Source organism: Rhipicephalus sanguineus, chromosome 1 (genome assembly GCF_013339695.2).
Source record: "Rhipicephalus sanguineus isolate Rsan-2018 chromosome 1, BIME_Rsan_1.4, whole genome shotgun sequence".
Lineage (NCBI taxonomy): Eukaryota > Metazoa > Arthropoda > Arachnida > Ixodida > Ixodidae > Rhipicephalus > Rhipicephalus sanguineus.
In genome coordinates, this window is record NC_051176.1 from 131252678 (window position 1) to 131278517 (window position 25840).

The following is a 25840-nucleotide window of genomic DNA, read 5'->3' on the forward strand; positions in this document are numbered from 1 at the left end:
TAAACATAACGTAGCCATCTGTGAAACAGAAAAGAATGATGAATAGTGATGAAGTGATGAATAGATTGTGCTACATGTCTAACTTCTGTATTCCATGACAGTAATAAAACAAGACAGGCTAGTAAAACAGGCAAAATTTTCATTTTTAATGTTTTGTACGTGTATCTGCAGTGCAGTTTATCATTACGATGCCATCTGAGAAGATATCTGATTTAGTGAACTCTTGACAATGGCAACGATTGACGGAAGAAAAGAAAAAAAAAAATACCTGCGCGCGTTAATGTATGTTATATATTAATTTAGTGAGTGACGGTTGGATTTATTTTTAAAAAGACTTGTTGGAATAAACACAACCTAACGAAATCAAAGGCTCGTTCGCTAACAAAGCAAAGGAGCCCTTGATCGACTTCCAATCTTTAGTTGGATCAAATATTTTATGTTACCTTGTAATACAGCCACCTCGTGGGGTTAAAATTCGCGCAGATATGCGAAATAAATTTCAGGCCGCTCGAAACGGAATACAACTATCTTGTAGTAAATTATTTACTCTCTATATATATAGGTATATATACCTGATCACTAATAATAATAATTGTTGGCGTTTTTCGTCCCAAAACCACGATATGATTATGAGAGACGCCGTAGTGGAGGGTTTCGGAAATTTCGACCACCTGGTGTTCTTTAACGATACCTGACCAGTGACCGCTGCCTCTGTGTAGCAGGCGAAAATGTTTTAAGCAGTAAAGAGTTTCCAGAACAGTGAAGTGGAAAAATGGCAACGACTAAGCGTCCAACGGGCAACTTCTACAGGCACAATCCTCTTTACACGCGACCACGTTAAAGTATTCGATGAAGCTTCATATTTTTGGTAAAACCGCGTACTTGAAGAAGACGATATGAAATTCTCGAATTGAGAACATTAATTAATAATTGCTGGGGTCTTACATGCCAGAACCACGGTATGATTATGAGGCACGCCGTAGTGGAGGGCTCCCGATAATTTCGACTACATGGGGTTCTTTAACGTGCGCTGACATCGCCAGTACACGGGCCTCTAGCATTAAGCCTCCATCGAAATGCGACCGCAGCGGCCGAGATCGAACCTGCGTCTTTCGTGCCGGCAGCCGAGAACCGTAACCATTGCGCCAATGCTGCGGCGAATCGAGAACACGGATCCAGATGTAGGGCATATAATCCGTGCCCGAAATTTCTGGATAGTGCCATAACTTATCGTTTGTAGATTTAACGATGTCATGATTATCCGTTTATACGTGCTTAAAGCGAAGCACATGGCTTACTACTTCAATATGTTTGGCATGAAAAAAAAAGAAAAAAAAAGAAAGAAAGCGCATTCCGCAAATATTCTGTATTTCAGTTATAGGTTTCTTTCTTACCATTCATCGCAAAAAGTGACTTATTACGGCAATATTGGCCGCGCGCAGGCGTAAATGAGAAAAGTTGAAAAAAAAAGAAAATGAAGTCTGAAATATGGCGCGTCCATTATATGCTCGTGCGTCTTATATAATCTTAAGGAAACTTTTATTATCACGTTACGGATTGCTTTAACACTGTTCGAAAATTCATTGAGAAGCGATTATGCAAAATATCTATATCCCCCTCATATGAAAAATGCGTGTGGAGATGTATCTCCATATGTCTTACCCTATTCTTAAGATCACTTCTTGTGAAGGCATACACTAATTTCTTCATTACCTATCATCGTCACACACAACCAAAAGTATACCTGTTATGTCTGTTTCGAATATCGTAGGATGACAAATTACAACAAGCACAAAATTTCATCTTCCTATCTTGAAGGAAAGAAGTGGAAATATTAAGGGCTCGTTTTTCATTGCGATACACAATATTAATGAGCACTAATAGACAATAATGCCAAGGAAAGTATAGGGCATATTATTAGTAGTAAATGTAATGCAAATGTGAAAAGTGGACGAAAAGATAATTTGCCGCGGGCAGGGACCCAACCTGCGACCTTCGAATAACGCGTCCGATGCTCTACCTTCATTCATAGCTAGGGTTTCGTTCTGGCAGACTTGATGCTTTCAGGTAGTATGCAAGGGATTATTGGTCAGCTGCCGGCTCGTAATAAGTTCACGTGCTACGTGACGCCAACAGGCACAAAAAGAGTGTTCCACACTCGCCGTCATGGCTACTGGCGGCGCTGACTGACACTCCCACGTTTAAATACACATATATACCCCATGAAGTGGACGGGGGGGGGGGATGGCTGCCGCGGTAGCTCAGTTGGTAGAGCATCGGACGCGTTATTCGAAGGTCGCAGGTTCGGTCCCTGCCCGCGGCAAGTTATCTTTTCGTCCACTTTTCTTTCTTCACATTTGCATTACATTTACTACTAATAATATCCCCTATACTTTCCTTGGCATTATTGTCTGTTAGTGCTCATTAATCTTCCTATCTTAGTATAAGAGTTTTACGACTGCAAACATAAAGGGCTAGATGTCTCCTTCCTTATATATTCACGATAAAGCTACAGTCAGCATCGGCCGCGGTGTTTAAATAAAAATAAAAAAAAAAGATTTATCTAGTTCATATAACGCGCCAGCCATTAATAAATAAGAACCAGCATGAATAAAAAAAAGTCAGTTTTGCAGCAAGGGCGAAGCAATGAATGCGATAGCAACAAATTGGAATGTCATAAGAAGAAAGGCCAGAAGTTCTTTTCGTCAGTAAACACGGCCGCTGCAGCGAGCTAATTGACCTTCGTGTGATCTATGGCTTCAACACAAACTTTGCGATGAAAGCACAAGACGTACAAAGCTTCCCCCTTGCAACACTTTTGCAGCATGGTCAAAAAACGCTGCCGATTGGCAGTCGAGGCTCCTGAGAATACGCGTGCCAAACATTAGAGCGAAGCACGAGGCCCGCAATTTACAATTAATTCTCAAATCAGCTAGAAATCGTTCCCGCTTCTCTCGACAAATGATGCCATATACCCAAATCACTGCGCCATATACCTAGGTCAACGGCCGTTGACTGATTTAGGCATAGCGAGCTGCCTAGTTACTGTGGCCGCCGAGGGGACGTTGCCACGTGCCCGCGATCACACTGCAAAGGCCCGCGTTCGAAGAAAAAATGACAAGAAAATGCTCTAGCTCATGACGTGCTCTGACGAAGGGACGCATCTTCTTGCCCCCTTGTCATCCCGCTCCCTGCGTAGCTTTCAGCGCGCTTGCTGGTACGAAGCTCTAGAGAAAGTGCTTAAAGCGTGCGGCAAATCCCTGTAACTCAGCTCTTACTTGACGGATTCTAAAAAAAAATTGCGGCAGTCGATTCGTGAGGCTATAATCTCTTTCAATAAAGCCTTTAAACGATTAAATGAAAAAAAGTGTTGTAGGGCCCCTTTAAGAAATAAGCGCGCGAGCACAGGCGACCACGCCCTGTAGGGCAAAGTACGGAGCCTCCCGTGCGCACAGCCTCACTCCGGTGAAAGACGGGAGGGGGCGAGACCCTTTAATGCGCGCATCTCGCCGGTGATACTGAACAAGCCTCTGCCTCGCTTAAGCACCTAGAAGATGCGCGTACCACCAACGGCAAATGGTGTATATAAATAGCTCGCCGTTAGCATACTGGGTGATGTATGCGTTGTGGCCGCCGCGAAGCGTGGGGCCGCAGGTTCGAATCACCGGTCGCTCGCTTCAGAAAAAGTTTCTACTGAACTATTTTTCTTTGTGGGTTTTACTATATGTACTATCGTGAGTAAAATGAGCTCGAACACGCGGCCGCGTGGCAAATAGCCTCAAAACCGAGATAACGTGATACGTGGATGGCGCTGCCGAAACCGGAGGGGAAAGGAGGGGCGCTCTTCTGCTGACTGTTGGCACTCCCGCTTCGCTATCGTTGCTGCAAAATGGCAGCTGGTTGCGTGCTATCGGCCGCTAGCAATGATAACGCCAAAAGAAATTGCACGAAAAACAAAAAAAAAAAAAAACGAGAACATCAAAATGCTCAGCCAACACCCCCTAGTTATAATGCAAGCATGGCCTGTGCATCAGTGCAGGCTACGTCACAACTGATATCTCAGCAGCTGCATAGCCTGATGGGTGTGGCTGTGCGCATTGATGTGAATTCATATCACCGCTAGCGGCCACTGACACACTATAAGCTGACGTTTTGCAGCAATGATATCGAGGAGGGAGTGTCAATAGCTAGCGGAAGCGCAGCGCCCTTTCCACTTTGTTTCCTACACCGGCCGCTGCGAATCAGCCGATGTAGGGTTCGCGGCTATATTAGACACGCGCTCGCGTGTTCGAGCTCATATTGCTCACGATAGTACATACCTACATATACGGAACGGCACGGCGATGCAAAAACCCGCGTAAAATGTCCATATAATTGCTATCGCAATAAAATATGTCCGTGCTGTGCCCTAGGGTCTCATTAAGATATTCTCGATTGTTTTCTCTCTTTTTTTTGCATTGCAGGGTGACGACGGTCCGCGAGGTCCGCAAGGTGACAAAGGTGATAAGGTTTGTGTTTTCTTGAACTACCACGCCGAGCATTTTTCATGTACAGTTTCTTCTGGAATGAAGGAACGCCAATTATGATAGTTTGGGTAGCAAACGCTGGCGAGGTTAACTCAATCACATAACTGGGCGTCCACACTACACAAGGTTCTTAAGAATACTTGGTACTGGAACCGATATCGGGGCTATAACCGCGCGGTGGACAAAATGATCGTGCTGCAGCATAATGACGTCAAGGCTGCGCTACTGCCAACAGCGCGGGTGTTGTACATAAGCATGTTTTCCAAAACAAAACTAGCAGCGAAGCATTATTAAAACAAAAAGACAAGCGTGACATAACATGCGGTTGTAAAGGAACTATCACGCATTTTCCGCTGGTAGCTGGCTGGCGGGCAACAACGCTTAATTCTTAGTATAGGCGCGCCCAGAAGAGTCAACTGTGTAGCAGGTTAATCTTCGACTGCGCGTGACGGCTGTAATTTCAGGGTGCTCCCGGAGTGGACGGCCAAAAAGGTGACCACGGACTTACTGGCGACCGAGGTGCTCCAGGTACCGAGGGTGTCCAAGGAATAGAAGGCCCTGAAGGCCCCAAGGCAAGTACGCATACGTCAACGGCGCATGCTCCCACATGCGTGCACAATCGTGAGCAGTATGAAAGGGAGCACATGAGCGCGTGGCAACAAACCCCAATCTGACCGATACTCGGGTGACGCTGCCAAAAATAATGTGGAAAGTGTGGCGCTTTTCCACGAGCTGTTGTGACTTCTCGTCTGAAACGACGCGCGAAATATATGGCAAATAACAGCTTGATACTGTGGCGCCTGTTGTAGCGCTCACACGCAGCAAAGAGCAGTACCGTTTTTTTTTGTATAAATGATAGTTAGCTGCATCGTGATTTTATGCGTTACAGGCACACTCACACAATAAAATGGAAAAACGTTATTTTGCGCGGAGCTATAGAGAGCAAACTACCGCGCTGTGTTTGTAATACCCGCCTTATATACTAATGAGAACTAATGAGAAATGAGAAATATACTAATGAGAAATGAGAAGAGTGTTCCACACTCGCCGCCATGGCTGCGATTGGCACTGACTAACACTCCAAGCTTTAAAAATGCACATATATACCCCATAAAGTGGACGGGAGGATGACCGCCGCCGTAGCTCAGTGGTAGAGCATCGGACGCGTTATTCGAAGGTCGCAGGTTCGGTCCCTGCCGGCGGCAAGTTATCTTTTCGTCCACTTTACTTTCTTCACATTTATATTCTAAATACTACAGATAACACCCCCTATACTTTCCTTGGCGTTATTGTCTGTTAGTTCTCATTAATATTGTGTCTAACAAAGAAAACGAGCCCTTAAAAGTCATCTTCTTTCCTTCCGCCTTATATACTGTAACCCACCATGGTGGTCTAGTGGCTATGGTGCTCGTATAGTTGTCGACAGTACAAAAAATGAGAAAAATAAAGCACGCGTGGTGGTGACAGTTGGTGGACCTGTAACGTTATGTTCGCCATGTGTTCGTTTTATTTTCGTATGAGTGTTTCAATTATTGCGCTCTAACTTATTGAAAACTCGCGCAGGGATTTGAAGGGCCCCGAGGAGAGAAAGGGCCGCCAGGACCACCAGGCGAAAAGGTTTGTTTTGTGCTTGTGAAATAATGCTGTATATATATGTATTTGCGTGAGAATTACCGTGGAAAATCACGTACACCTTGATTTTTTTAATGTCTTTTCGGTGCTTCTTGTGCATTTATATCTCCTGTTTCTTCTTCAGGGTAAACTGGGCATTCCGGGATTCCCAGGATATCCGGGATCGACTGGACCCAAGGTCAAGTAGCTATGCGTATAATTTTAGCGTTAACTTAGCAGTGCAAGCATTGGACGACCTGCGTCCGATGTCTGCATGCCTTCAACTGGCATTATGGTGTCTCGTGAAAGGGAATTCTAGAACCACGCCCGCGTACGTCGCTGGCGCAGAAAGGGACTATATGGTTTTTGTACAAAGCCTCAACTCTACAGGTCTCAGCGACCATTGATAGACTTGTTGCGCGTATTCATGCATGCTCTGACGTAGTACTCTTGTGCTCTTTCTTTTCACTTGTTTCTCCCTCTTTTCGTCTCTGTGTGACCTTACTGCCAGAGCAAGGCAACAATCTAAACGTGCATTTCTCAGTTTTCGCCTTCCTCTCTCTTAGTATAAGAAAGTTGCATTGGCTGTCGGAAACGATGTGTTCAAAACTATTGGAAATTTTCTCGAGAAATGGTGCGCGTTTGTAAGAACATTCAGGCCTTACCGCTAAACGACAGCCTCAGGGGAAAAAAGAATACACGTGATATTTTTTTCGCAATCAACGCAATCGAAATATTTTCTAGTACTGCTCTTTGTTTATTCGTCGCGTACAGTTCTTCTTGAGGAATTACAGTGGGTGCTGCTGCAATGTAACCGCAAGCTGGGGTCTGCACAAAGTGAGGCAGTGCATTGCGTCCAAGTGGTGCAGATCTAAAAAGACACAATCATTTTAATAAAACAAAGTACGTAAATATCCAAAAAAGGCAGAAGTTCGGGGAAAGATGGAAGCTCGAAGGGATGAAAAATTCGTCAACACGAGGGACGTGAAAAATTTCCAGGAAACAACGTACGTAGACGCAGCCAAATATAAAGGAAATAACGACGTGACTACAGCAGTAGTAGACTACAAAGGAAATCATAAGGTCAGTGGTTCAGTTAGAACGAGCTTCGCAGAAGAGGCGGAGGAAGCAGCCGTTGCACTGGTCATAGCATCCAACTCAACTATAAACTAATCATTAGTGACTCGCAGACGGCTGTGAGAATCTTTCCACGAGGGCGTATATCAAAAATGGCACTAAGAATATTGGCTGAACAAAAAGACCAGCGAACAATAGATATAATTTGGGGACCCGCTCGCTCTTCCTTACCCGGCAATGCGGCTGCACACCAGGCAGCTTGAGGGCTCACAGATCGAGCCTCTGGTTTGCCTTGGTCGAGCTGCGAGGAAGACGAGAAATTTGAAAGGATTACCAGTTACAGAGAGAATAATAATGAGAACTAACAGACGATATTGTCTGTTAGTTCTCATTAATATTGTGTCTAACAAAGAAAAACGAGCCCTTAAAAGCCATCTTCTTTCCTTCAGTTACAGAGAGATCACACAGTATAGGCTAAGTAGGAGAATTTATCCTCCAGCACACGCGTCATTGAACAAAGGACAGGCGGTGGCGTGGCGCCTACATCAGACCTTACCTAGTCAGGTAACGATGAACCACTGCGCACCGGAAATGTATTCGGAGCAGTGTAAATTTTTCACTAGCATGGTGCAATTGAGCCGCATGCTCTGGACACGCCGGGATGAGGGGCGGATTCCCAGACGGGCGTGGGTGGAAGGCCGCGCTCCTCTGCTCCGACCCACAAATACGAGCGCGCTAAATACGGCAGGCCGACGACGCGAGGGAAGGCTCACGGGATCATTAGCGACGTCTAGGTGTCTAGGTTGAGCCCCCCCCCCCCCCTCCAATTCTGAAAGGGGGAGGGGGAATCTTTCAGCCCATTAAATAATGTTTGTTCATCATCATCATCATCATCACGGGTTGTCGCTGGAGCCGACGTTTCGACAAGCGTACTTGTCTTCTTCAAGGCTGCAGCCTTGAAGAATACAAGTCCGCTTGTCGAAACATCGGCAACATGGGCTCCAGCGACACCCCGTGCTGACAAATGTTTCAATACGTGAATAGTAACAAGGTTATCAATACGTTCAGTTATTAAAAATATTATGGCACGTCGCATTAATTATGGCACGAAGACAAAAAATCAGTGTACAAGAATTTGTTTAATGTAGTGAAACAGAATGCATGAAAACAAGTACAGCATCGCTATGACGGGAACTGAGAATGACAATTCAACGCACAAGAAATATACGAGCTTCAAAAGCTTTGTACAACTTCTAGTTGATAGTTGATTGCTCTTGCTGCCATGAGGGTAAAAGCTGTTGATGGCATAAAAACTCGATACGCAATTTTTGCTGGAAGCTAGACGCCTGTATTTTGTGAGCAACATTCACGTTTATTAGTTCAGCTTGAGCATGGTGCAATGAGGATTGAAATTCACTGTCGTTGGTGCGACACGTTTAGTATTACAAAGTGGTAAGAAGGAAATGCACTCCTAGAGGCTATGCATACGAGCTCTGTAAGAGTGGCGCTTGTTAAAGGCCTGCTATGATAATAGCAGACCTTTTCTTGTATCTTCGACTTTGCAATCTTTAGTTGGTTTTTACAGCAGAGCTGTTATGCTCGAGGTATGCCGTGTGTTGTAGATAGAAAATTATCATCATTATGAACCGGCACGCGCTCTCTTCGTCCTCTTCTTCATCTTTGTCCCCTCCCTTCTGCTTCGCTCCCAGAACTCGGGCGCCGATTTGTCCGGTGTGAGATGCAAGAACTCTGACGGGCGAGAGAGCGAGTACAGAGAGAGAGAGAGAAAGAAAGAAATAAAGAGAAAGAGAGAAAATCTTGGCGTAAAAATATTTCTTGGCGAGGCGAGGTTCGAACCCGTCTACCCACGATCCGAAGGCGAGCGTCGTAACCACTCGGCTATCCAGGCACGACGCTAGCAGATCATATCGTAACCTTGTATAATGTAGTATAGCAAGGGGTTGGGAAAGGGAAGTGAGGAGAGACGTGAGAGTGAGGGGGAGGGAAAGGAGAAGGGACGAACGAATACAGAGTGAGAGAAAGGGAAGAAAGAGAAAATGAGAGAAAGACACAGAAAGAAATAGAGAGCGAAAGAGATAGAAAGAAACAGAAACAAAAAGAGGGCAAGCATAGCCATGTCTAGTATAGTATAGTATAGTATAGTATAGTATAGTATAGTATAGTATAGTATAGTATAGTATAGTATAGTATAGTATAGTATAGCAAGGGGTGGAAACGAAAGGTGAGAGGTCAGAAGCCTAGCCAAGCCAGAACCAGCTATGTGACCACCAGTTCTGCTGTAACCCAGCCTTGCGCGACTTAGTGCGAGCTGCGCTAATTTTTTGTTTGCATCTCGAAGTTCGAAACTCTGCAACGGCTTCCCTCAAAGAAACATCAGCGATGTCGAAGGCGCCTTATGGCTGTTGGCGGATAACGTGATCTTGAAGGCGTTCCATTGCAGGGCGAAAAAGGATTTCACGGGAAGCCCGGAGAGAAGGGAGACAAAGGTGACCGGGTACGTACGCACCTGACCTTTTTTTTTCGCGGTTGATATTCTAATATGTGTTATTTACGGCATGCGCAATAACGATACTTTTACTAAAGTACGTTCAACTTCCGCTAAAAAAACTGGGTACCAAATGGAGCGAATAACATGCCCAGATATGAACATTAAGGATGAGCAAAACCAGGATGTCGAACCGAAAAAAGTAGTGCTTCGGTTCGTGTTCAGCGCGTTCTATTTGGCTCTGGTTTAGTTCAAATTCGCAGAAATAAAAATCTATAATGATTCTCAAATCGGTTCGCAACATTGAAGCGGTTCACGAACAGGTTCGTAACAATAAACTTTATCTTCGACACGTTGCGCAGTGCTGTTGATTTATATGCGGTAAGCTCAAACTCTGCAGGCAGCTGTACTCAAGTGACTGTATTATAGTAATATCCGCAGAACTTGGACTTTGTAATTTTCTACTTAATTTCATTTGAATTCACAAGTATGTGTTGAGCCAAGTGCATGGTGCATTGGCGATTTTATTGGGAGGTCAGAAAAATAAGCCCGTTGGCAGATTGCAAAGACCGATCGATGTTTTTACATAATATATCAGAGAAAGATAATGAAAATAGCTAGAGCAGGTATACTTACAAATACGGACATCCTATGAACACTGTACTGCATGGTAAGCGTGTGCGGTCCTTCGACGCGTCAATCACTGAGCTCTTTTTTTCTCGCGTTTCTTTGTACAGGTAATCACACCGAGAACGGGTAAAATAGCAGGAAGTTATACGGGTATTCGAAGAGCAAAATTTTCGAGCCGGATCGAATAATAACGTTAGACAAAAGCGACCATCAAATATCGATTGAAATGAAGTCACTTGAAAAGTTTCGTATACGGTTCGTTCGACAACAAAACTCTATACATAATTTATGCATGTGCACCACACGAGACACGGCAGGATTGCATATGGCGAATGATCGCAGGAAAATTATTGATGAAAAAAGGAGCAGTACGTCGTAGATGCATGTGTAGTGTGGAGGGCCATGCTCGATGAGTTATGGGCCATATTGATCATCTCCGAGGAATACAAGCACGTTGAGATTGGTGCTTGTCTAAGTTGGCAGAAAGTGAGACATCGAATCGACCGGCTGCATAAGGGCGAGATATACTGCCTCGCTTTTATGGCTTCCTTCGTGCGTTTGTTCATAGAACTCGGTCGTGTGCGCAACAGCAATCCAGAAGAATTACTTAGTCTCAGTTTTAATCGGTCTCTCCATGTAGAGATATTTCGCCTATATACGTTCAACTGCGTTGTTCCGAAGCTATAACCTTTACCTTTTCCGGATAAGATTTGGTCCTGGTTAAGGCACGTTTCAAGAATATCGGTTTGCGTGTGAGTCCAGTTCCGGCAAAAAATCCGATCAGGGCATGGTTTTCAGTTCGAGTTCGGTTCGACACCCTGCGTAAAACAGAGAAATGTTCAGACTATCTAGATTCATAGTTGCTAATTTTACGAGTCTCAAAACTCATCCAACTGAATCCCGCACATATGCGTTGAAACGTCACAGCTGGTGCTCAAAAGCGTTAAATTAAATATCTGAAGATAAATATTGCTGTCAGGGCTCAGACGATGCATTAATTCATTTTGTTGCTGTGTTGCTCAAGCGACTTAAAAAAATATGTTATCCTCGCTGTGGCGACAACTGTGTCCTCTTTTTCTGTATTTTCTAGGGACCAACAGGCCTACACGGAGAGCGAGGACAAATGGGACCACGGGTAAAAAATGAAGACACGATCAAAATTTTTATCTTGTTGTGACATCATCTCTATGAGACAATTTACGGGCGATAAACAACAATTACGTGTAATGAGTGACCAGGGGAATATGAAAGATACATCCAGTATTACACGCCAAAAGGGGGACTAAGGAAGGATTGTTTCTTTAATGCAAAATAAAATAACCGAGTTCTATGATGTATGCCAGTCTATATCATTAAGTGTAGTTGGGGCAGATGGTTATCGACGACTGATTAAAAAAAAGTGATCTTTGATCGTCAAGCGCTTGGTCGCTGGGTTGCCGCAGCCCGCTCCAACACGACAGTTTGATTGACTGCAGCCATTTTAATGTATAATCACAGATAAAGTGTGGAATTTAGCACTGTTTAGTGAAGCTGCCGTTTTTGGTAATATTCTGAAGACCGTTCAACTCGTTATCAAATATAAAAATTTAAAGAGTCATTTGTGTTAGTGTCCGTGTTTTCTAACTTTTATTTCACTCCTTTTCTTTTATCCTTCACCATCTTACTGTTATAACATGTGAGGCCTGTCACTGGACTAAACTTTTTAGATTTGATTTAGCTCTCGCGATTTCACGATGCCATTCAAGTCGATTAACTGTAGCCATTAGTTGCGGTTCACGAAACATGATGTTTATCGTTTTTTATTCTCTCAAGGGAAACAGGGGCCAAAGAGGAAGAGTCGGAAAAAGAGGTGCACCCGGAGAAAAGGTGACCACCGCGGATTTTATAGTTTTTACAGCGCAAGTCGAAGATGTGTAAAATCAATTTGTGACGACTGCTACCGCTTAGGCTCTGTTCATACCTCAGGACACGCAGTCAACGACACCTTATGTTTCATGTTCAAAATGTAGAAATTGAAGATGATACAGTAGAAAGAGAGAAAATAGGAGATGAACGACAAGGAGGTTGATCAGGTTAACATCCGGTTGGCTAGTGTGCAAGTAACGCCTTAGGTAAAGCGAACAAATGACGACATAATGCTAAACGAGAATAATTGTCGGTTAGTGCTGCGTTGAAATACAGCGCAAGCGGAGAGACAGGTTGGTGTATACGCCTCCAGGCTTGAGGAATATTCAAGCCTGTAATCTGTCGTATTGCGGAAAAACCTGCGTCAATTTTGGTTCATGCACGTCCGGTTGCGCTTGGTACCGCGGCGAATCTGCAGTAGAAGTGCATAAGTGGCTTCGCTAAGATGAAAGAAGCAAACTTGTTTCCATTGTCGTTCCTTAAGTGGATATCATGAACGAGCAAGCGGGAGTGGTATGATTTCTCTGTGCGCTTGGGGAAAGGAGATAGGCTTGTAGCGGTGATATCACTATCAAAGAAAGAAGATTCTTCAGCGACCAAGGGGGATCTCCTGTTTTTAATTTTTGTGGACGTCCGAAACGCAGCAAAGAGAATTCGTGTTGCACAAGCCTGCATGCGGTAAATGATAATGCGACATTACAAGTATCCCCCTTTCGTGAGAAGCACGCCAGCGCAATTTACATTTCATTGAAACTCTCGTAAAGCTCAGTTTCTAACATTGTGAACCGGGGTTTCCCTTCCGCGGTAATGTTATCGCCGTCTTTCAGCGTCATGTTTGCTTACGGATACTGTCGCACGAATAAGTGTTGCCCGTCGAAACACTTACGCTCGGCTCAGTGTTTTTTTTTTTCTACGCCATTTCAGGGCAGCACCGGTGAGCCCGGACCTCCTGGCATTCAGGGCGAGAGGGGGCCCCAAGGCCCTGAAGGCGCCAGAGGCTTCATGGGTGTGCCAGGGTCGCCTGTGAGTTACGCGGATGTCAATGCGCGTTCGTTGTCGCTGTGTGACAGAGAGAAGGAAGAAAGAGAAATTGTTAAAGAAATAAACAAAGAAAACATGTATCTGTACAGTGCTACTCTATGCAGAGAGAAGGGGGACGAGGAGATAACAGAAATATCAGGCCGTGGTAAATGACAAGTGGTCACGTATACACATGATGATAGGCTACATACATATAAATGTTCAATATCGACCTTTTTGTACTACTGTACATCACAATAAGGCAGGGAAGGCCCCGGCCTGATGACCGAAGCATGGCAGCCGATTGCTTCCGCGGTTGAAGAAATAGTTCCACTCATGTACTCAGCGCCATTCTTCGACGGCAAGATCACCGACCATGCGGCTTATAACGTCAGTCTAGAGCGCGCGCTGAATGATGCTAGCTTGTGTGAATCCGCCTTTGGGGTGGAAATGCCGCTGCAGTCTAAAGTTGTACCCGACCATACCTGTATGTAATTTCACTCATCACGGACAGTTTCAGGGCTTGTTCTAGGGCCTAAATTCTGGATAGCTATCACTGCTGAATGTAAGCGTTTCGCATTTCTCACAATCGTTCTCATTGCAAACGCCTAGAAACTGTTTTGGAAGCGGGTAGCTCTCCTACTGGCGCAATGAGTTACCGCATTCTGTGTGCCCTGCGATGACACTAAGAAGGGTGAAATATACTCGCGGACGCGGCGGACTCTATTGGCCGCGAGATCGAGCGGAGTCGCCGCCTGGCGGCTACTCTCTGAAGCGTGCCTAGTGTGGATTGCTCCATGCGTCGTCTGCTAGCCGCGTTGTGTTTGCATGTGCGCGTACGTCATGCAGGGCCTCAAAAGGTGGTTTGTTCCGTTGCGTTGGTGCAACTTTAACCGCTCGTACGTATGACTAACACGATGTAAAGAAGCATTTGGCCTTGATCGGCTGTATATGTACTGTAATAAGATGAGTGAGTGCACTTGTCGAGAGTGCTGTGTGTGGTCGTCGTACCGTCCGTTCACGAGAGTCATATCAGTGTAGGTGCCGCTCTGTGGTTCAAGCGCATTGCAATGTGCACTTGGCGTCGTCCTAAAGATGAGAAGTATTAAATCTCATGTTAATATAGCCTTTTAGAGGCTCGGTGGTTAAAAAAAAGGCTCTCATGCACTTGCGCGTTGTGGTTAAGTGTATAACTTCGGGACTGTCGTTTATAGGTTACGCGACGAGCTTTAGTTGTGTACGGTCCTGGTCCCACTGCAGAGAAATACTTCTGTCAAGTCACGTCTGACACTTCGGTACTTAAATTGTCCCCTAAAAAGAACAGAAAATGGAATGACTCGGAAATCGCAAAACTGAGTTGCCTTGCGCAATTATAACTTGTGGCGAAATGTATACAAAGACACCCGTGTACTTGCGAGGTAGCGTATGCCTGTCAAATTTGCGCTTTGGCAAGTTCAATGTCGGAAGTGCGTCCGGCTTCAATCTCTTCCGCAAAAACCCTTAAAAAAGAGAGAGCAAGCGAGAAAAATATATTCATCAAGATCAGCAGTGGCGATAAACTCGCTCGCGCATTTTCATCGCTTACGTGGCGAGTGAGGGCTCATAAAACGATACCCTTTACTATGCACCAGATCATGCATACGCACTTGCCGCGTTTCGGTGCACGTACTTGCCCTGCGGAAGACTGAGAACTGTTCTCGCGGCCTTGTAAACACAATGGAACATGCGCGAACTACAAAAGGGCTCGGGGACTCTCGTTTAAACAGACTCATAGCCAAGCGCGAACAAACTTTGCATTCACACCGCAGACGGTACATGAATGACAAAGAATAAATTCCATGAATTAATTTTCTTCTTTCTCGATTGGTTCTCGCTTAATTTTCCTGCGGAAGTGTACGAAAATCAAAGCACAGGGAAGCTTCCCCCAGCGTTCGCTCACTGCGACCGTCTTCACACTCGTAGTGCACAGCAGCAACAAGCATATAAATGCACACATTAGCGAAGTTATCGCTGACTGTCACCATTCTTTCTCGTCTGTGAATGCTTGAATGCACCGTCGTCGAAGTGCTTGCTGCACACCATCGCGTATTTGGAAGGCGTCTTGCCGTTACGAAGCCTAACGAGCCACAGTCGGCGACGTTCCGCGTCGTTCGGATAAAAATGGAAGCTTATCCCTGGCTCTGTGCAGTATGTGCGGCATTGTGGCACCGAACAAAACCTCACCATCGATAACGAAGAGTTTTCTGCGGGTACGGAACACAAAATCACGACGTGAAAACAGAAGCCCCGTGCACTTCTACACACACCACACGAAACTAGTATCCACACTTGCGGGGTGACGGTGCTGCCACCTATAGGTCGATCTCGCCGCGAATAGTGTTTTATTTTTTATATATTGGCAGGCAACGGGAAACGCCATCACTCTTTGAGCTATCAACTTAAGAAACATTAAGTTTCCTGAACTGGTGTTCCTCTAAGTGAGTGTAAGTAGACGTAAATTGATTGACGTAATGCGAAAAAAGCGGCAGGGCATAAGGCATAAGACATCATAAGAAGCAAGATAATATTCTTCAGCCGCAATTTCTCTTGCATTCGGGTATTTTACGTTCTGTTCTGTCACAAGCAATTTTTATTCCATTGCTTGCAAGTAAGTATAGTTCTAATAGCACAGCGAAGGCTAATTTTTTAGTGCAGCTGAATAAGTAAAGGGCTCCATTCATACCTCATGGATTCTAGCGCCAAACTAGGTGTTAAACAACTTCGCAGTAAGCACAAGAGAAAAGCGTGAGTGACCTCATACTGCATGTGAACTTTGCTGGTATCACGCTTAGTGACCAAACGTTCTTGCTCGTGACAGAAGACGCAGGTTTTGCTCGTTTCGCAGCAGCAACAGCAGCCCATCGTGTGGCGTCACGGGAAATCTGATGGTGGGAGTTGAAACGAATGACAAAACCCGAATTACACAGGCTGGGCGCGGCATGTGTTACGCGCGTTTTTCTGTTCTTTTCGAACAGATTGTATTGTAGCGTGATTGAAGTATGGAAAGGCTATTCATCTAAGGAATTCCAAGATGAATTCATCTTTGGCGATGAGCCTTTTCGTTCCTTTTGCTGTCACACGTGTACGCTTTCTTAATGGAATACTGGGTAGCTAAAACCATTAAATTCTGGGTTTTGACGCGAGCAAAAGCCGCAATGTGATTATGAGGCACGCCGTAGTGGGAGACTCTGAATAAATTATGACCGCCTCGGTTTCTTTGTCGTGTACCGACACTTAAGCATTTAAGCTAAATTTAAGCGTTTTCTTTGCATTTTGTCCCCATCGAACTCGAGGGTTGCTAATAGGTCTGGCACTTGTCAGCCTTGTCTGCCTGCGTCAGTTGGCACTCAAATCCCAAAAAGCCTGCATAGGTCCTTTCGTCGGTAACAGTATCATGGCATCCCGATACGAGCTATAGCTCATAAGATTCGAGAAGGGCTAACGGCTCTTCGTAGTCTGTTAAGAAAGTCGCTGCGACATTCTGGAACAATGCCCGCATACGGCTGTTCTCTTTCTCGAAACATCGGTGCAGGGAGCGGCGGGAAAGGACGGGCCTCCGGGAACTCCAGGAGAGCGAGGGCCACCCGTAAGTTGCCGGTGTCTGAGCCTCGCCGCAAGTTTACTTTTGTGAGTTATTCAGTGTTGGCAAGCACCCATCACATTCCTTGTGCCGTTTTCAGGGTGAAACCGGCACAGCGGGACCTCCAGGGCCACCTGGCGTCATCGGACCGGCGGTACGTCTACTTCAAATTCTTCAAAAAACATTCTCATATTTCCCATTAGCAATTTTGCCACTGAACTTGCCGCAGTACATAAAGTTACCCTCCTTCGAGGCATTCATTTTCGATGATGATGGCGATGATGATGTGTCCATCCACGCTTTAAAGCGGGCTGGTGTCACGATGCTCTTTGAAATACGCCATCTATCGAGAGAAGCATGCTGTTCGTGTGTGAAAGACACTCGATGAGATAAATTGCAACAGGGGCATTCATTCCAAAAGTCTTGATATGACAATCCGATGCAAAAAAATTCGCGCAGGATCTGCTTTGCGAGTTGTCTAAGCGACGCGTAAGCGTAAAAATTTATTATAGGTTGAGGCCGTACCCAGAAAGATCTTTTTTGGGGCATCTGCCCGATATCTTTCATCTTCTTGCTGCGGTTCGTCAGCGTCTCGACCGGCCTCCTCAGAGCGTGCATCTTGGGACCACAGAAACGAAAGGCGTCAATTTTTTTGATGTGCACAATCCTCCATGTCGGCTTTACATGTTGTCCCAGAGAGGGCTTTTTTATTCAACTACCACTAAATTCAACGAAGCCCCCATTTGAAGTGTTCTCTGTTCATATTTGTTTTGCACCTAGGGTACAACCTACTTATATGGTTCAGATATATTCACTTTCTGCAAGCATGGGTGTGTTGCCCAATGTTAGTACACTGGCCTTTGGAGCGTGGGGGCCCGGATTCAAACCAGTCCCGCCAAAAAAAAATATATATATATATACATTTTGTTATATTTTTATGGGCATGATTGTTTTACGTGAAATAGGGACAGAGGGACAGTTTTCTCGTTAAGTCGGCATAGAAATGCTTACGCATTTAATATAAGCGTAGCTCCTAGCTCTTATAGTCAGCTTCGTAGTGCTGGACGACATCTTGATTTTAGCGCTAACAAAAGACGAACACATGTGAGACGACAGGACAGGCGCTTGTCCTATCGTCTCTCTTGTGTTCCTCCTTTTTAGCGCTAACATCAAGATGTCGTCAAGTATTCATTAACTCGCCCAGCAACAATTTCTTTTTCATAGTGCTCATCAGTCAGCCGCATTAGAAGAAAGAGCGTATTAATTGAAACATCTTAAGGTTTTTAGGGAATTTGTTTTTCTTCTGTACAGAAGGCTACAACATGGCACCTGTCCCTACCACACGAGTTACTTTTGCATCATTTAATTACTACTACTTACTTTACAACTTTTTTTTTTTTAACAGTTTTGAGCGAAAATATGTGCCATCTGGCTGATTCAACCCGTTGTAATCGCTTGGTCAGTCGTGTACGTGCACACGAATTCCGTGGGTGTTTCAGGTCTTCGTAGGCTACAAAGAAATAACAAATAAACTATTTTGTTTAGTTTGAGTCACTTACTACGTGCGCACATAGCTACGCAATTTCGCGCTTTATTTTTCTGACTAAAAAGCACTTTTGTTTTCAAGGGCCCACCCGGTGAAACAGGAGCCTCCGGCGACATCGGACCGCCTGGTCGTCCGGTGAGAATGCGCCGAGACGGCACGGTTTTTTTTATAGCTTCTGTCATCGATATTTTCTGGGCTTCTTATGGTAATCGATACTGTGGCATCTGACGAGTTTCGGCTTTAGTAAACATCCTGTGCTCACATCTCATGACCTTGTCAGCGTTTTCCAAACGTGCAATGGGCCATTCTTACTGCGCTCATTTTGTCCTATTTCATGCAGAGGTCCCTAGATTAAATTGTAGGGAACGCTACAGAAATTAAGGGAACAGCTTAAGATTACAAACGTAAGCGTTATTCTCTCTTTGAGCTGCTGCAACGCACGGGAGCTTTATTTCTGATTACTAGACGCACTGTGAAACAATCAGTTGCTTCCATGAATTGGTAGTTAACTGTAGCTAGCGTGTTGCGACGCCCAGTTTTTTTTAGGAAAACATTATCAAGTCGCATGGACGAGATTATTATAAGTTTCTAAGTATTGTTGATGCATTTAAGTTCGCGAGACAGATTGGTGATAACTGATGCGACGCTTCTTAAACTACTGCGTTGCCAAAGTTTAAGGGCCACCACCAAAAATTATATGCTCCTATTCTTGTACTCTAGGCTCATGAAAAACAAAAACAAAACAAAAACAAAACAAAAACAAAACAAAAACAAAACAAAAACATTACTTGTAGTCAATGCAGAGTGTTGGTATGCTGGAAAATGACAGCTAAAGGCCCGTGGTGAAGCCACCTTTGACAAACTTCTGCATGAGGAACTACCATGGGATCTCATAGGTTACGGTGGCCTAGGTCAAGTTATTAATAATTATTAAAAAAATAAAAGGCACATTTCAGTTATAACTTACAGTAAACTGAACTCGTAAACTCTTGCACTCTTTTCAATGCAAGGAGTGCCGCCGATTAATCTACAGTGTGACAAAGTGACGCTATCGGTGTTGCTGTTTGGACGCAATTGAAGCTGCGACAGAATAGTTCTGCATCTAGTAGTTTTACTACAGTTATCATCGTCATTTTCTGACTGAAAAGCTGCAGCATACAAGACAGTAACATGCATGTCTAGACTGACCTTGTTTTCGGTCGAGTTCGAACACCTTCAGGCAGGTTTCCAGCGCCAAGGAATCCTTGTACCTTTCAGTCACATTAAATGAACTTCGCCAAAGATTCGTATTGTATACACAGTTAAAGGCTTACAGCTCAGAAGAAAAAAAGCACAAAAAAAGACAAAAGAAGAATGATGAGAGCAGACAAGGCGCTGACTTACAACTGAAATTTATTGCAGAAACATCACGAAAAAAAAAGAAAGGACAAAAAAAAATCACAAGCCACGATAAAAATATCTACTGTTACAGTACATCATATGTGTCGGTCGTGCGCACGGTGAAAAAAAAAATGTTCTTTTTCAGTCAATGTAACAGATTACAGAAATGGCAGTTAATGCACAAATTGCAGAATGCAATTCGCCCAAAGAATTACCCTCCAGAGTATGCACAGTTTCGTGCTAGACAAGTCAGTTGCCACTTGGGCGTGTGATTCGCAGAGTGTCTGCTATCTAAATCCCTAAGCAAATCCAAATCACTAAATTGAGAGAGCAGCCCTTGAAGTTCAGTCAGAAACTAAAGATGCAAACAGACTAACTTAGCTGAAGAAGCCAGAGAGCGCAGCGCCCTGCTGGTTAGTTAAGTTGGCAGCAATGTTCTTGACATGCCATGGCAAGATACGCTGATTCACATATCACTGTTGCAGGCCATGATAGCAACTAATAGCAGACAAATAGCATAGGGTAAAATAAGACTGCATATCAATAATTTTTCTTTATCTAAATATCAATGCATGAACAAACGTTATGCGGGAAAAAATTATTCTGCGGTATTCCTAAACAAAAATACAGCAGCTGCTGTAACGAATGATTTAACAAGAAATTGGTAACGTTTCCTTAGCGTATTCAAATGCTAATATTTCTCAAGCCGTAACTCATAATCTATGCCTTAGTGGATGTCATGTCCTGCAGACAAACACGAGGTAACAAATTCTATTCTCAGTGAGTTCTTCAGCCTTTATAATCTGCTACGTGAAGCAACCATTCAAATGCAAATACTGTATTGTGCCACGTGTGCAGTAAGGACACCAACCTATTGCTTTGTGTCTCATTAACCTGAACGTTAAAGCCGTATATGACTTCTTGGTATGAATATTAATTTAATGCTACCTTCACGTGACATATGTCTGTTGCATAGGGTCTTCCCGGTGAGACCGGCCTGCCTGGACCTGCTGGAAAAGAGGGCCCGACGGTAAGTTACTCACACCTATGTTTATCGCAGTTATGTGTTATGTCGCGTAAAATTCATTGCTGCTAGTAGCTCCCCCAGTTGAACTTCGGCTTTATTGTGAAATTTGATGCGAAGTGCGGCGAACTTGGTTGCGCTCTTCATCAAAGCAAGCTACAACGATGCTTAGTACGTTTCCAAGTTTTGTGACTATGTTAATTAACAGTACCTTTAGTACTTCGTCAATCGCGCTGTATAGTATGTGAGCATATTGTAATTTTTATTTCACACAACCCTTTAGCCCGAAATAGGCGCTATAATGTTATAAAAACAAAAAAAAATCCGGCTGATCCCACGCATTGTAGGATCTGCCGGACATGCGAAGCAGTCAGCGAGTAGCAGCTTAAGCCGGATTTCTCGCTTTGAGCGAAGCATAAGAAGGTGGATGGACGCCATTGTGTAAATTTAGTTGTTCCACGTAAAGGTTAACTTATGGTCCGACGTAACGTCGGCACTAACATTAGATCAGAGATGTAAGTTTTATCGCAAAGGAGGGCACCCTACGGACCGATGATGTGCATATGATAAGCAGCGTTCGTCGGCGTATTCGAGCAACGCTTGACTTTAGCTTGCGTAGTCGACGTTTTTACATTGTTATAATAGGGGACAACCAGCACTGCAACCAGAATTGGCGTTGCCCCGACGTGACGCTTACGTAGGGTCTTTTTCCTAGGAAACTTGAAGAACTGGCATGGCTCTGAGGTGGAATACTTGACTGCGATGTAGAATGCCTGGGTTCGATTACGGCTCGAGCTGTGATCTTAATTCTTTGTTTCCATCGGGATGTTTCCCTCATGGACAACGCCGTTAATAGGGGCACCGGATTTTCTGCGAAACGAACTCCTTAACGCTTTCGCGTTAAGATTTCCAAGGTCTACTATCAGTGTTTCTGGGTCGATGTATCCTGTGAATCACCTTTGGTGCATACCCGTATACCGCGGGCCGTGTTATGCGGGTATGTGCCACATGTGATTGGTGGAAAGGGTTTGATGACGTGTACGGGGCCGGTAAGTCAGGTTATTCATGTCCTAACCTGTGAGTCGTGTTCGTAATACACTCATGTCCTCCTAAGCCGGTTTGGTACAAACCAAATTAAGGAGACGAGCACAAGAGCGCCCAGAGGTAGGCGGCTAATAGATAGATAGATAGATAGATAGATAGATAGATAGATAGATAGATAGATAGATAGATAGATAGATAGATAGATAGATAGATAGATAGATAGATAGATAGATAGATAGATAGATAGATAGATAGATAGATAGATAGATAGATAGATAGATAGATAGATAGATAGATAGATAGATAGATAGATAGATAGATAGATAGATAAAAATTGGCCGCGTATCTGCGTGCTTCGCTGCAAATGTCGTCTAAAGACGACAGAAGAGGCGCTGCGTGAGATATGAACGCCATCTGGCAATACGTCGGGAAACGTGAATGCTGTGTTGCGGGCTGGTAGTCCCGGCGCAGCAGCAGGCAAGACCGGCGGTGACCAACGCGACCGGCGGGGACGCCAGCCAGCCCGAACACGCGGTTTGGCGCAAAGCGCCGAAGCAGAAGAAACGTCCGCACTCAACGAGTACTCTCCACACACTCTTTTACATTCACGTCGCCTGGGTAAAGCAGGAATGCCAGAGCGGCGCCCCATGGCACTCGTACAGTGCAATACTGAACTGAAACCGAAACACAACAATGAGCTCGCGCAGAGGGCACGGAGGAAGCCAAGTTTCGGCGCAGTCGCATTTTCAGCGCAGCTTAAGAAACTAGGGTCTCTAGAATTACGTATCTATGTATTTTCTATTAAAGGAACACACCACCTAATACTTACCTAGTGATGTTGCGCCTCAGATATGCGTAATGTTTGCTTTTTGATCAACCATGTACACAAGTATGTACACACCATGTACACAAGTATGAACCTAGTGAGCCGTTCACGATGGCTGGCCCTTGTGCAAGTGGTTCAACTTTGGCCGAGTGGCTGAATCGAGGGACGTGCCGACAAACAGAAAGACAGAAAGACAGACCAAAATTTCTGCGTTTAAGTTCCCCAAGAAAGACTATCGTCTTTAAAACGGTCAAAGTGCCTTAGGTTCGCTAAGAAATGCTTCGCATTTAATATGTTTTCACTGAGAAGGAGCCGCGCCAGTGCATTCACTACACATTCATGGAAGAACATTTTTCAGCCAGTACAGAGTAATGTTTGCAAGAAATCGTTGCATTCGCGTGATGTATCTGGCCGTTGATACGCGCACGTCTATGTGTTTTGTTGAAAATGTCCGCGCGACATGCATTTGACCGACAGGTCATGCATATAACCGCCACAGAAATGAGGTCCTGTGGGAGCCTGCAAGTTGTAGGAAGGTCCAAGAAAGGGGAAAATTGTCGTCCATCTGTTTGCAGCGATAATCTACATAGGAAATCTATACGAATTTCGTAGAAATATTTCCGCTTGAAGAAAATTTATTCTGTTGAGAAATTTTTTGTGAGCTGTAAGCTTTCTAACACGGAAGAGTTTTACGAGTTAAGCAGCGACCACTAAGAATATAATGACGTTATTTCCGTAGGGAGTCATTAAAAGAGCATGCTAGTCTTTTTAGTGTCCCAGCGAGATAGCGCCATTTGCCATTCTTTGAGCTTTCCGCTCTGATGGTCTGCGGCGAAGTTTCACCACATGGATCCCCCCACAAAGTTGTCACGTTAAGCGCCACAGAAAAGCAGTGACCATAAGCGAAAGTCTTGAAAGTGACCGCGTTGGAACAGAGAGGGCTTATGCCCAAATTACTAATAACTTTCGTTTTCAAACGCACGTTTCTATCCTTCCAGGGTCCCGTCGGCCTTCCGGGCAACAAAGGTCCTCCTGGGCCTCCAGGCCCTCAGGGTTTTCCAGGAGAAAGGGGAAACATGGGACCGCCGGTGAGTGTCCTGTCTATGTGCGACGAGCTTTCGACTTAGCAGTGCTTATCATGTCGATGCACCTGCAGAAACCACTTGATGCCATTAGCTTTTCCGTGATTTAAATGTTATTGGATAAAATAGTCCGTATATTAATAAACTACTCTGTATATTCACGCCGATGATGGTGTATAGAAGAAAAAGTGATGCAGTTGATTCTTGAATTGTGATGTAGAATATGCGGTAAACTTCAGCCTGGAAAAGCGGCTACTCCAGTATCTTTGCGCGTTTAAATTATAATCGGCTTAGAGAACTGGTTGTTGCACCAAGGATTCAGCTGAAGCATTGCACTCTTGAAAGTTCTGCAGTGCCCAAGAAATGCAACGCAAGGCGAGCACTTGCGCACATTTCGTAGGTGTTAAACTCATTTGAGAAGTTCATAGATTTCTTCAAAATTAAGTGGTATCCTTACCTTTGTGATGGTAACCTTCCCGCTGTAGCGAGCGAATTGTAAAGTATAACGGATACATAGAGCAAAATGATCACTTGTGGTTATTAATATCACACGGGAAGGCAGTAAGCTTTGTTGCTGATTATACTCTGGTACAGTAAAAGCCAAAGTATAGCTAAATATTAAATTTCTGGAAAGCGAAAATATTTATCAATGATTATTCATTAAACTAATAAACTCTAGACAAAACATCAATCGAAGGCGAGTGGCATTTGTTCTCCATAATTAAAATGCTAAGCTGGGCCATACATCCTAAAGTTGCCCATTAGCTTACGCGATATTAAACAGAATAATATTAGTTCGGATGTACAAAACGTTTCCACACTTTTGCACTTTTTCTTCCTATTTTATTCACAGGGGTTCCCTGGTCCCAAAGGTGAAATTGGGCTTCCAGGAGCACTCGGGCCGCGCGTGAGTATACAACCTTGATAGGCTCATAGAGCTCGTTATATCGTTAATTTGTCCAGCATATAGAAGGAAATAGGGCGAAGAAGCTTATGTGAAGAAAGATAAAAATCTGTACGCATACTGAAGTGAATAGGCTGTCAAATTTGGCCTGGTACACTCTGAAAGACTCCGGTTTGTTGGAGTTCGTGATTCGGCGTTGGGACGCAACTGTCAGCTTGAACAAGAACGTTAAACTAGAAGTGAATGTGTCAAGGCATGGTAATTGGGGCAGCTCGCACTGGGAAGCTCAGTGGCTGATCTTTCACGGAATATGCTGGAGAATCGTCGCTTTCGGGCCCTAAATAAAAAAAGAAAGTCCATCTAAACGAATGTCCAAAAAACATTTGTGTGTTTGCAACTAAAAAAAAAATCTTGTTGATCCCTCTGTCATAGGAATCGGTATAACAGGACAATGAAATGGGCCTTGAAAGAAGCAGTTGAATGTTTATTGAACATCTAAAACTCGCACATTGCTTTGGTTATTTGACCGGTATAGCACCGTTTGACATGCATTAACCCACGTTGACGCCTCGTGGCACATCTCCATCCCGACGACTAACGTCGACGGCTATGACCAACAACAGTGGCATGGTCGTTTATCACCTCATCTGCATCATTCAAGAAATTCGGATCGATGACCACCTCTTATTTCTCTCGCGGCGTCGTGTTGGTGCGCGGCGTCCTGCTGGTAGGTTCCTTCGGCGAAGGTACGACCATAATTATGGCAGCCTGTGGGGTTGCAACGCGCTCAGGCAGAGCTGGTAGCTTGAGCCGTGAACGTGCAAGGGCGTTCGCCTCACCGCTGGTGCACATGGATGCTGCAGAAACTTACATGAGTCAAGTTACAAAAAGATACACAAAATAAGATGAAATGAAACAGATACAACTTACAACGGATAATACACTTAATCAGTGTTTTCCGGAAATCTTATTCCAAGAGTCACTAGTGCTACCATTCGTAATGCACTTACTTGTTGACTTTATGCTTATTTCCTGCTATATAGGTGTGACAGATGTATCAACATTGGTTCCCCTGGCGCGTTCATGTGGCACGAGTATTTAGTACGTCATTTCAAATGGTGCACACCCGTGCGCTGCTCT

At 44.4% G+C, this 25840-nt stretch overlaps 1 protein-coding gene across 1 annotated transcript in view; it reads left to right on the forward strand.

Annotated features, from left to right (window-relative positions):
* Positions 1-25840, forward strand: part of LOC119379216 (collagen alpha-1(V) chain) — an 85701-nt gene that overhangs the window by 34839 nt on the left and 25022 nt on the right. The window contains exons 21-34 of the mRNA XM_037648450.2: positions 4464-4508; positions 4991-5098; positions 6090-6143; positions 6283-6336; positions 9676-9729; positions 11441-11485; positions 12163-12216; positions 13180-13278; positions 16847-16900; positions 16995-17048; positions 18522-18575; positions 20797-20850; positions 23713-23802; positions 24650-24703. Of these exons, the coding sequence (XP_037504378.2) occupies positions 4464-4508; positions 4991-5098; positions 6090-6143; positions 6283-6336; positions 9676-9729; positions 11441-11485; positions 12163-12216; positions 13180-13278; positions 16847-16900; positions 16995-17048; positions 18522-18575; positions 20797-20850; positions 23713-23802; positions 24650-24703 (873 nt within the window). The remainder of the gene's footprint in view (positions 1-4463; positions 4509-4990; positions 5099-6089; positions 6144-6282; positions 6337-9675; positions 9730-11440; positions 11486-12162; positions 12217-13179; positions 13279-16846; positions 16901-16994; positions 17049-18521; positions 18576-20796; positions 20851-23712; positions 23803-24649; positions 24704-25840) is intronic.